We start from the raw sequence: 10,978 nt of genomic DNA on the forward strand, positions 1-10,978 counted from the left end.
GGAGTGGAGCTCGATCTCACATCACTTTCTTCCCTCTCCCCCCGAATCCTTTCGAAACTCTCCCCCGGGTTTCCACCCTCCCGAACCTCTCCCCTTCTACCCTGACAACCCCAACCCTTCCCCCGATCATTTACGAGCACGCGAATCAGGTGAGTTGTCTTCAGACGTTTTCGTATTTTAATTATCTGAGGTGGCGGTTTAGAAATAGCACCCAGGCGCTAGCTAGCAGGCCGCGTGACGGTGAGCACGCAGTCTCCTGCTAGCTTGTCTATCCACGGGAAGTTTGAATTTAATGCATCTTTCGAACGTCGTTCTGTTCTGTTTTGCTTACAATTAATTCAAAAAACGTCAACAGCCATGTCAAGAAGAATGCCGATATTTCTAGCAGTTGTTGCTGATTGAAGACTGATTGAACTACCGAGGTCGGGTTGCTAAGTAGCTGTCGCGCGCTTCATTCATTTCCACAGAACAGTGAGCTACCAAAAATGCTAATTGGCTAAAAGACTGGCAGCAAGCGGTGATTGTAAAATGCGTTAAATCTAAGACCACACAGGAAGTAATTTATTAAATATACCCCTTTTACACGTTTAGAGAAACCTGATTCATATTTAACGGATAAGCCATTTGTTTGAAGCAAGATATCTGGGGTCGCAGCAGCTGTGAGATGTTGCATGCGTACAGCATGGTGTGTAAGCTAGCCGCCCCCCTATGTGTTCTAAATCGAAGCTTTTGACTCAGATGCTTCATACCGTTGAAAATGTTTTTTTGTTGTACAGTATATACAACCTGACTTTGCAAATGTTTTCATCCAGTTTAAAGCTTTAAGGCAAATTATGATGCATGACCTGGAGTGTTTTAGTTGTAATAAGACAATTTCTTTCCTAAAACATGTTTATAAATAAATACTAATATTTAAATTATAGCCACGTATAAACCGTATTCCTTAAAATATGCAGTGGCATGGAAGGGACAGAATCAAAAGTCTCAGAAGGATTATGGTACAACCTTTTGCGTGTAAAATCTATTAAGTCTATTGTCAAAACGCCATGAGAAGTGCATTTCAGTCGGCTTTACCATGCTACTGTTACAAAATGAGGGCTTGACATCATTTTCTTTCATTACGCCTGATCTACATTGTAATATTGAGTGTTGTCGCTCTAACATCATCCTTGCATTTGTTGTCTGCTTTGTATTTTTGTTTAGATCCATCTCTGTGAAGAAAGACGCCAGTTCTGTACCAACAGCTAGTTTGCAGTTATGGACTCCGGTGTGATTGAAGGAGGGCTCAATGTCACCCTCACCATCAGGCTGCTCATGCATGGCAAGGTGAGGTCACCCATCAGCTGCTTATGTCAGCACTTTAGTGGTGTATGATTATAGCGGCGTGTGCCAGGATCCACTACCGTCGGAAAAAATCCAAATTGGCAACCCTGCATTGGGAGCAGCAGAACGATCTCCTATTGTTGGATGGACTTGGACTCATCAAATCTGGAATTTAAGAAAGTTGTGTTAACATTTTTCTCTCTAGGATTGTTCTCTGATGTTTTCTGAATGGTCATAGATGTGGGTGCATCAAAAAAAATATTCTTTCTGCTGCTCAAAGGAACATCTGAAGAAGTTTCTTGGCACTCACATCTTTGACTATCCGTGTTCAGATTAAAGCTAAATTTGTATTTAACATGCGGTTTCTCACAGCTTCATGTCAACACTGGTGCTATGCGACAAGCCCTTATTGTTCTAGTACATGCAGTACATTGTTATTTTGATCATGCATGAACGCTTTCAGACCATTTATGTGCACCCCCGTACATAGATCAAATTAGATTACTCGTAGAGATGGGTATGACGCAAACAAATACAAATTGAGAATTTTCTTTTTTCTGCAGAGCATTATAACCTGTCACCTTCAGCAATGTTTAAGCTCTAATATGTTTTTTTTTTTTGGTCTGAACATCTTAACATCAGACTTTGTCTGCTGGAAAAGCTGGCCAATGGCCATTGATCTCATCAGCTCGTGTTTTGCTTTGACCAGTTATATTGGCGGTATTTAATTAAAGAAGTTCTCTACATTACTTTATTTATTTTTACTGCTAAATCATGTTTCCTTTTTTTAGCCTTTGGAACTATCTCTATGTTCTTGTTAGTTAAAGCAACAAAAACAACAAAAGAGTCTTACCAGCAAGTTTTGACAATAATACTACGTTATGAGCAGGTTCGGGTTAAAAGCAAAGGAGCAAAAAACATATTTTTGTTCTGACAAAAAAATAATCATGTATGCTGCTCGATTTTCTTATAATTTGATAACTATTGGAGACTTAATGGCGTGATGATATTTATGTTATAATGGCTACTTTTGTGCTCTACAAATTTGCATTTAGTTTGTACCTTAGATTATACATGTCTGCTTGCACATAATTCAATATATAAAAGCTTTAACGGAAAAAATCAACACCCATCTCTAATTCCTAAATAACCATTTTTACATTTCTGACATGATGCAACAGTAACGAGCATAACGATGCGTATGCCATCTCGCTTCCGTGACGGCAGCATAGCAGATGCACACATGTTGCATCACAGAGCCCCACTGTGGTTTGCTGATGGTTCTGAAATGTCGAGATGCTTTGTGGTAAGAAGTGGCTCATCAAATACCCATACTGTAGACATAGCCGTGTATCGATGCAAGCTTCCGCTGTCCTGAAACAGGCGCCAGCACATGCTTGAGATTATCTTACGAATACTGTGTGCATGACTGAATCTCTCCATGGTCAACAGCACCATCTTCAGACTAAAAAGAAAAGAACGGCCTATGTGATTTGCAATGTTATGATGGTCTTGCAATTTGGCTAATTTTCTTCAGATTGGCCTGTTTGGATCAAAGGCAGCATTGCTAATCTTCCAATGTTTGTGAATACAAACATTGGAAGATTTCTGAAGGAGATGCTCTGAGAGAAATAACCTTTCATCCTGACAAAGTGTTTGGAGAAACCATGTAACCATGGTGATTGACATTTCTGTTATATAAAAAGTTTGATGCACCCAACTCTCTTTGTTGAGATACATGCGTTTAAAAAATCTATTAATATGCCTAATAGGTGTCTCTTTTCCTGTTTTAGGAAGTTGGAAGTATAATCGGAAAGGTAAGATGCCGTTTAAAATTTTGGATCTTATAACTAGAAAAGCACTCGGCAAGCACAGACTTCTGCCAAGCAGCTCATTCCCCTCCTAATTGGATTTACACCGTCCACATGGTGATCTGGATCATCATCAAAAGGTTCTAAATTGTTCTTGGTATCTTTATACATCAACCATGAAAAGTAAAAGTGAGTTTTTACCTTCTGGTCGATTGCATGCTTAATTCTGGCAAAGTTGTACGCCGGATGCCATTTCTGCTGTTTGAGGAACACATTTTGAAACTACAATGTTGCCGGAAATTTCAAAGTGATGCAGAATCCAGGAGCTCTTGTGGATCATCACCCGATTTTGATCAAGTGTTCCTGGTATGATTCCCAACATTTCCTCAAGATCCATGCAGAACGGTTTCAGTTATCTTGCTAAAACAAACCGACGCCGGCGATAACGTTTGAAGATACGTCTTAAGTGGTTGTGATTTTGACTCATGGTCTTCTTTGCTAACAGAAAGGTGAATCTGTGAAGAAGATGAGAGAAGAGGTGAGGGTTTATTCTTTACTCTGGTTGTGGTAAAGCACAGCAGGATGTAGCATAATACTGTAATTATTGTGGAGGGGTTTTTGTCTTTCATAGAAAGTCTTCAAGTTTCATCCTTCAACTCGTTTTCTCTCCGTAGAGCGGCGCTCGCATCAACATCTCTGAGGGAAATTGTCCTGAGAGGATCATTACTTTGGCAGGTCCGACCACTGCCATCTTTAAAGGATTCTCCATGATCATTGAAAAGTTGGAAGAGGTATAGGTCCTAATTTGAACTGGCATTTCTCTCTGCTTTAATTAAGCCAGACACAAATTGGATTAACCTTCATATTTGCTCCAGGATATAAGCAGCTCGATGACAAACAGCACGGCCACCAGCAAGCCCCCGGTGACGCTGCGCCTTGTGGTGCCTGCGAGCCAGTGTGGTTCCCTCATTGGGAAAGGTGGTTGCAAGATCAAGGAAATCCGAGAGGTATGCGTCATGTAATATAAAACACGTGAAACGTAACCGTCCATTGGGTAGCGCTGGGCTCACTGCAAGAAGGTCACGGGTTCAATTCTGCTGAGACTTGTTCTCCTTGTCTGCATGGGTTCATCACCCATTCTCAGTGGGCTCTTCATCTTCCTCCCACCACCGCAAACATGCAGTATACCGTAGGTGAATTGTTGCTTTAGGTCACCCACAGGTATAGATTTAAGAGGATTTTCAATCAAATCTGTTGTTTTCAGGCCATTGTCCAATCCCTGTAGTGTTTGCTGTCTGTTTATTACAGACACTGATATTCTGCAGGCTGCTCAATGCGAGTCTAATTTATATTTATCTCTCTCTTTGTGTTCCAGTCGACTGGTGCTCAGGTGCAAGTGGCAGGAGACATGCTCCCCAACTCCACAGAGCGCGCCATCACCATCGCCGGTACTCCCCAGTCGATAATCGAGTGTGTGAAGCAGATCTGTGTGGTCATGCTTGAGGTGAGTGAAAGCAGCGGATCTGTAAAGTAGCAATGAGACTTGGTGTGATCATTTGGCTTAGTGAAGTCTGAAGCCAATATAGGATTACAGCTCTTTTTATTTAATGAATTATTATTATAATTGTCTTGGAACATCGCTCTAATAATTACCACTGAACTCTTAATTTCCTTAATTTTGGTCCCCTGCCAAGGTGATGCTGCTTTCAGTGTTCGTTTAAAGATCACATATTATACTCTTTTCTTTTTTTTTTTTTCTCCACAAGTTATCACAGTTCCCAGACACTTGTATGAAATATCTGTAAAGTTTTTTTTTATCAAAATAGCAAACAGCTGCTGCAGGACAGCATCCCTCTTTTCTGTCTCAAACAGCTCTGTCAGAAAAGCCTCTGAAAACATAATTGAAACGAAAGTCATTGCGTGCAGGATTCACTTGGTGGTTTATTTTGCTGTTTTTGGGTTGGTGGTGACCCAAAACCATCATAATAGTGTAGAAACATGGGAAAAGTGAGTTTTTCATGATGTGAACATATTTTCCTGAAACGAAATGGGTTCAATTTGATGAAGACACTCCTAAGCTGAGTGGTTGTAAGACGTGTGGCTTTGAGATTGTACTTTTCTTGTTGCTACTATTAATGCTAGTAGCCGTATGCTGCATTTCTTATGTATTTTAGAGTTGTTATGACGTTGAACCAATTACTATCATATGAGTTATATGTTATTTCCATCTGCTTTGTCTCATGCAGTCTCCCCCTAAGGGGGTCACTATCCCTTACCGACCCAAGCCTTCGGGATCCCCCGTCATCTTTGCAGGTGGACAGGTACGTACGACACGTCAGAAGGTTCCGCCGGTTCATTCACCGTGTTTTGCTGAGTCGTACCGGAGCTTTAGTCAACTGATATTTCTGACATCTGTTTGTGAAGCTTTTGTTTACTGAGAATTAGATTTGGAAATGTCGACATGATGAAAGGCTCTAATCGACATCCGCTGTCCACATCATTGAGTATCGTACAGTCTAGTGGAATCCAGAGCAAATTGCTCTGCCATGAAATCTGCTTCGATGATATCTATACTGTTTATATACCGGCACTGAGGACATAGCTGGTGTTCAACTGGACTGTGTTGTATTTATAGAGGTGTAAGAGCTCATTATGATAGTTTCCATGGATGTGGCTGTATTAGGGGTATTTAATAGTAGCCATTTACTTAAAGTAAGAGCACCTCAAATCACAATTCCAGATTTTATATCTGAGAGTGACCACTGAGGGAATTAGAGTCTAGCTGCTTAGACTTGTTATTTAAAGAGTATCACCGTTCTAGTCATTTGACATTCAAAAGACATTAACCATAGAGGTATCCTGTGGTATCTCTCTCTCTCTCTCTGTCTGTTTATTCATTGTGTCTCGGAGTTGAAGCCAGTTTCCCTCTCTACAGTCTTTTATCTTGCTTCTTCACCTAACAATGATCTTATGTAATGAAAAGTAGTTTTAATCCTTTGGAAAGAAAGGTTCTCCTTCTGATGCTACTTAATTACGCTGTGTATCTATGTATTTCTCTCTTCCTCAAAATGTGGAGGCTTTGGACAAGACAAACACGGATCCTAAAGTTACTAGTCTAAAGCAAGATTCCATCTGTGGGGGTCTTGGGCGAGACGCAGCTGGAGATGTAACTTGACCACAGATCCGATGTTGGGCCTGTGAAAGCTTCTGTTCATTTGTTTCAGGCATATGCCGTCCAAGGACAGCACACGATTCCACAGCCAGATGTAAGTGCAGTAGTCTTGGGTAAATGCCCCCCCCCCCCCCCATCACCCTCTTCCATAAATACTCCTGCTCCCAAAATATTCCGCTGCCCTTCCACCCGTCTTCCCTCACCTTGTTTTACAGCTGAACCTGCTTCTGATGTTTGAGTGTCGAGACGGCAGTGCTTCGGTTCCTCATGTTTGTGTAGTTCTGCTGTTTGCTGACGGTCGGCTTAAATCAAACTGCCATTTGTTCTCGTTTTTTTTGTTTGTCCAGAATCTCCACTGTTCCATCCCGAATAATAATCTGTCCCTGCTAATTGGTTCTGTTCCTTTTTCTCTTGTCTTTCATGGCTTGTTCGTTACTCAGTCCCAGATAAACGCGTTCCTTCCTGCTCCCTTCATTAGCCCTTCAAGATAGCAGTGTGCTCTCGGCCTCATTGTTTTAACTGACTCTGAATTCTGGCAAAACAGAGTTTCATACCAATTATTTATTTTTTTTATATATAAAATAATGGTATGAAATATGGCGACATTTGTGAAGTGTAGATTTGTGTCGTTTCTTGGAAACGCGTTTCTGATTGCAGTGTTCGTTGTTAAAGCTCTTTTTGGTTTCTCGGTGAGGCAGAAACCCTTTAGCCCTTCTAGATTTTTATCGTAATTCGTAATGCAAAATGAGAAATTAACACCGATGCCCGTTGTGCCTCGTCTGTGATCCCAAAGACAAGAAGGCATCACCGGGAGATGTGGCCTGTTGGTTGAAGGAATGCTAAGGGACAGATCCTAAAGCACACTGATTGTCTGTCACCAGTGGATCTTAAAGAACTTTGTGAATGGATTGGAAATCTGCGTGCTACAGTACTGAGTGCTTGGTTCTTTGTGTTATCTGTACTAACTGTGAGGATTTTTGTTTTTTTCTGTTTTCCCCTCTTCCTGTGTTTCCCATTTCCTCCATTTCTCCTCCTGTCTCCTCTTTCACTCTCACAGTCTTCCTCTGCTGCTATCTCTCCACAGCTCACCAAGCTTCACCAGCTGGCTATGCAGCAGAGCCCGTTCCCCATCGCACCTAGCAACCAGGGATTCGCTGGTAGGCACAGCGAGGGCCCCGTGCAACGTTTTGTCAACTGGCCAGGCACAAAATAATGTGTTGTTCGTGGGAGACAAAATTCAAATAGTGTCAGCCCTGTATACACGAGTTCCACGTCTGTTGGGTGCATGTCCTTTCAGTCCGATGACACATTTAATGTTTTCACTAAGCATCTGAGAGGTAATTCACAAAAGCTTCTGAATTACTAACTTAAAGCATTAAATGTCCTGTCACCCGAGTCACACGTTGCATTTTGATATTTGTATTATTTTAATATCAGTTTATCATTTCCTTATTTGTTAGGGATAGATGCTTCTGCCCAAACTGGTTCCCATGAGATGACCATTCCAAATGATGTAAGTCAATTTTTTGGCATGTTTTCACACCCATGTTTTATTGAACTGAAGAATGGGTGTATGTTTTATACAGTAGTTCGGTCCCTTGTTTTATGTTTAATATTAGGCCCAACATTTCAGTGGGGGATGAGTCGAGACTTGAATCAGGCCAGTTCAGCACCCAGACTCTTGGAATGACTCCATGCTGCTGTAATTCATACAGAATGTGGTTCGTTATTGTCTTTCTGGAATTAACAGCCTTCCCTGAAAAAGGCATAAAAGTGCCTTCACAAATGTGCAGGTTACCCAGGCCTTGTGGTGCGATGCACCCCAGTCCCACCACAGATTACCAGCCAGATGGATCCTCTCTTCTTTAGCCCAGAGGATGCAGTGGTCACGATTTCTGACACGTCAGACCTCAGGACAGTTTTCCACTTGACCTCGATACATCGTAAATGAGCTTGAGCGCATGTAGTGAAGGAATCGTTTCTGGATATGGTTTATCTGTGGTTTCCTCGTCGCACGGTAGAGTTTCAACCTGCCTTTGTGGAGCAGTGATAAACGTTGTTCCCAGACGGTGGCGCTTTGAAGTGTTCTTGAGCGCATGGAGTGGTGCCACGTCCAAAGGGTCCAGAGATACGCCTATCAAATCATGGTTTTCGGCCTTGTCCCTTGCATACAGAGATTTCCTTTCTGAATATTTTAGTGATCTTGTGGTTGTACAAAATCAAATGCCCAGATTCTCTGAAATTTTACACTTGAGAAATATTATTAAATTGTTGCACTATTTCCAAGCACAGCCTTTGATAGAGTGGTGAACCCCTCGTCAGAAAGACTTGACCTTTCTTGTTACACTTTTTATTTTTTACTATTTTACTATCTTACTAAGCTGTTGTCGGGTGACGTAATTAAGTATCCAGGTTTTCGTCTAGAGTGTCGCAGCTGTTTTGAAAAGTGTCATCAAATTCACAAAGGCTCATAATAAAAATAAAATTCTACATTTGAAATGTTGTCTTTCATGCATTTTTTTAAATGGGGGTTTCAGTTTCCGACAAATCATAGTTCTGTTCCCATTTGCCTTTTACAATGTGTCTCAACTTGTTTGCATAGATCAACCTGTAAAGCATTTCACTAGCCCTAACTCTTACTCTTCTCCTCTACAGTTTATTGGCTGCATCATTGGCCGCCAGGGAGCCAAGATCAACGAGATCAGGCAAATGTCAGGTGCTCAGATCAAGATCGCAAATCCAGTCGATGGATCCACGGACCGCCAGGTCACCATCACAGGCTCCCCAGCCAGCATCAGTTTGGCCTCCTACCTCATTGACGCCAGGTGAGATGATAGTCTGCCTTATACGTCCTGCATCCATGTAAGCATTCACACTCAGAACTGGGAGAGCTGTTACATGTAGCTCAACCATAAGGCCAGATATTTATCTATTATACAATCTATGAATTAATACAATTAATTGGCAGAAATGATGCATGTACCTAACATCATATCCAAATATACAGCAGGCCCACCAGCAGCATTGCCTTTCCTGATGTCGCTTTATGGACAGACTGTCTTTAGTTGATCCCTGACGATGCTAACTAGTCAGGATGCGACTTTACTTTGATCCATCACTGAAGATGTTTTATTTTTCGACTGAAATGATTTCTAATAAAGCTTTTGTCTTGTGTTTTGATCACATCTGAGTAACTCCCCCACCCCTTCCCCCCCCCCCTCAATCCCCACACACCCATTGCTCACCAGCCTGCCCTGTGACCCATCCCGACTGTCTTGTCCCTCTCTCCTTGTCTCTCTTTCTACAGTGTAGAGTCCTCTAAACCTCCTCCCTCCTCTTCCTCCTTGAACCCCGAACAGACCAGCCCGTGCCCTCCCTCCACCTCTACTACTGCTACCACCACTGCTACTACTACCACCACCACCTCTCCTGCTGCTACCTCCTCCTTCTGTTCCTCCTCTTCCTCTTCCTCCTGTGTGGTGCCCCCCTCAACCTCCATCCCTCTGTCCTTGTTGGCTGCAGGGCCGTCTCCTTCCTCTTCCTCCTCTTCTTCCTCCACTGATTCCCTGCTCCCCAGCTCTCCTACCTGTGTGTCGAGCCTCCTTAATCTCAAGCCCGTCCCTCTCCTGGCCCTCCATGTCGTCAGCGGGGCCAGTAACCCAAAACTCCCAATCGCCATTGAGCCCAAAATCACCCCCGAGCTGAGCTCCAAGTCTAAAAGACGAAGGCTCTCCCCTTACTAACCAAGGAAGTATAAGTCATCCACTCCCCACGTGCAGACGGTGGCTCCCTGTCGTCTGTTCCTGCACTTGCTTTTGTATCTGGTTGAGCCCCGCCACGCTTCTTACAGATAATTAATGAACGCATTGCTACACAGCCAGACTGATGGTTGCTGCCATATTTATAAACCCTATACCTGTAGCTTGGTTTATCCTGTCTCTAATCTCTAAAGGACTTTAATCTTAGCATGGGCAGTGAATAATTTCACTGATTTATTGAAGCTTTTCTCTTTGTGTACGCTCTGCTCAGGTAGCGGCTCTTTAAGATGTCACCTTGTATTTATGGGACTACTCTCCTCTGTAGTGAAAAAACAAGTGATTCTTGTTAGTGGTAGATATAGTTTGTGTTTGTATGTGTATACAGTATATCCAAGTAAATCTGCCCTCAGGTATCAAGTACGCCAAACCGCCCTTTGAATCATTTTGTTAATATGATCAATCTAAAAGCATCCAGGCAGTTGAGACTCGTTTTACTAAAAACATTTCATATCTTGAACTACTCTTTTGTTTTCTTGCCAATAATTAGATGAGTAGATGAATACCACAGTGAAAATAAAAAAATGAGACTCATTGTATTATATGGTGTGCTTTTGAGGTGCCAGTTGCTTATTATTATTATTATTAACCTTTTAGACGGAACAAATCTAGTTGCTTCCACCATTGTAAAATTCTGAGCTTTTCCTCTACCTCTTGGCGAGGCTCCGATAAGCACGCTCCTAACATGCTGAAATAGTCCAGCAGGTCTCCATCTCTACGCCAAGTGTCCGTTTGAGATCTGCCTCTGTCAGCTGTAGGTTCAACAATCGTCCAGCCGGACTAGTAAATCTTATCAGGAAAACGCACCTCCTGTTTAAACACACATCTGATCTTGTCTCGTATTTATTATGATGTAA

General features: G+C 42.2%; 1 protein-coding gene across 1 annotated transcript; it reads left to right on the forward strand.

Annotated features, from left to right (window-relative positions):
• The first annotated feature begins 41 nt into the window (after positions 1-41).
• On the forward strand, positions 42-10,049 carry LOC137914738 (poly(rC)-binding protein 2-like). The gene is made up of 13 exons (XM_068758235.1): positions 42-149; positions 1,204-1,326; positions 3,117-3,140; positions 3,640-3,672; positions 3,809-3,925; positions 4,010-4,141; positions 4,510-4,638; positions 5,381-5,455; positions 6,359-6,400; positions 7,364-7,463; positions 7,767-7,819; positions 8,962-9,131; positions 9,614-10,049. The coding sequence occupies exons 2-13, from the start codon at positions 1,258-1,260 to the stop codon at positions 10,047-10,049; spliced, it is 1,380 nt and encodes a 459-aa protein (XP_068614336.1). The 5' UTR covers positions 42-149; positions 1,204-1,257.
• Positions 10,050-10,978: the final 929 nt, after the last annotated feature.

The sequence above is a fragment of the Brachionichthys hirsutus genome, unplaced genomic scaffold, assembly GCF_040956055.1.
Source record: "Brachionichthys hirsutus isolate HB-005 unplaced genomic scaffold, CSIRO-AGI_Bhir_v1 contig_1437, whole genome shotgun sequence".
Lineage (NCBI taxonomy): Eukaryota > Metazoa > Chordata > Actinopteri > Lophiiformes > Brachionichthyidae > Brachionichthys > Brachionichthys hirsutus.

Coding starts and splice junctions, on each gene's coding strand:
- LOC137914738 (XM_068758235.1), top strand. CDS start 1,258: ATGGACTCCGGTGTGATTGAAGGAGGGCTCAATGTCACCCTCACCATC. Junction 3,141..3,639: donor TTGGAAGTATAATCGGAAAG/GTAAGATGCCGT, acceptor CTTTGCTAACAG/AAAGGTGAATCTGTGAAGAA. Junction 4,639..5,380: donor TCTGTGTGGTCATGCTTGAG/GTGAGTGAAAGC, acceptor TGTCTCATGCAG/TCTCCCCCTAAGGGGGTCAC.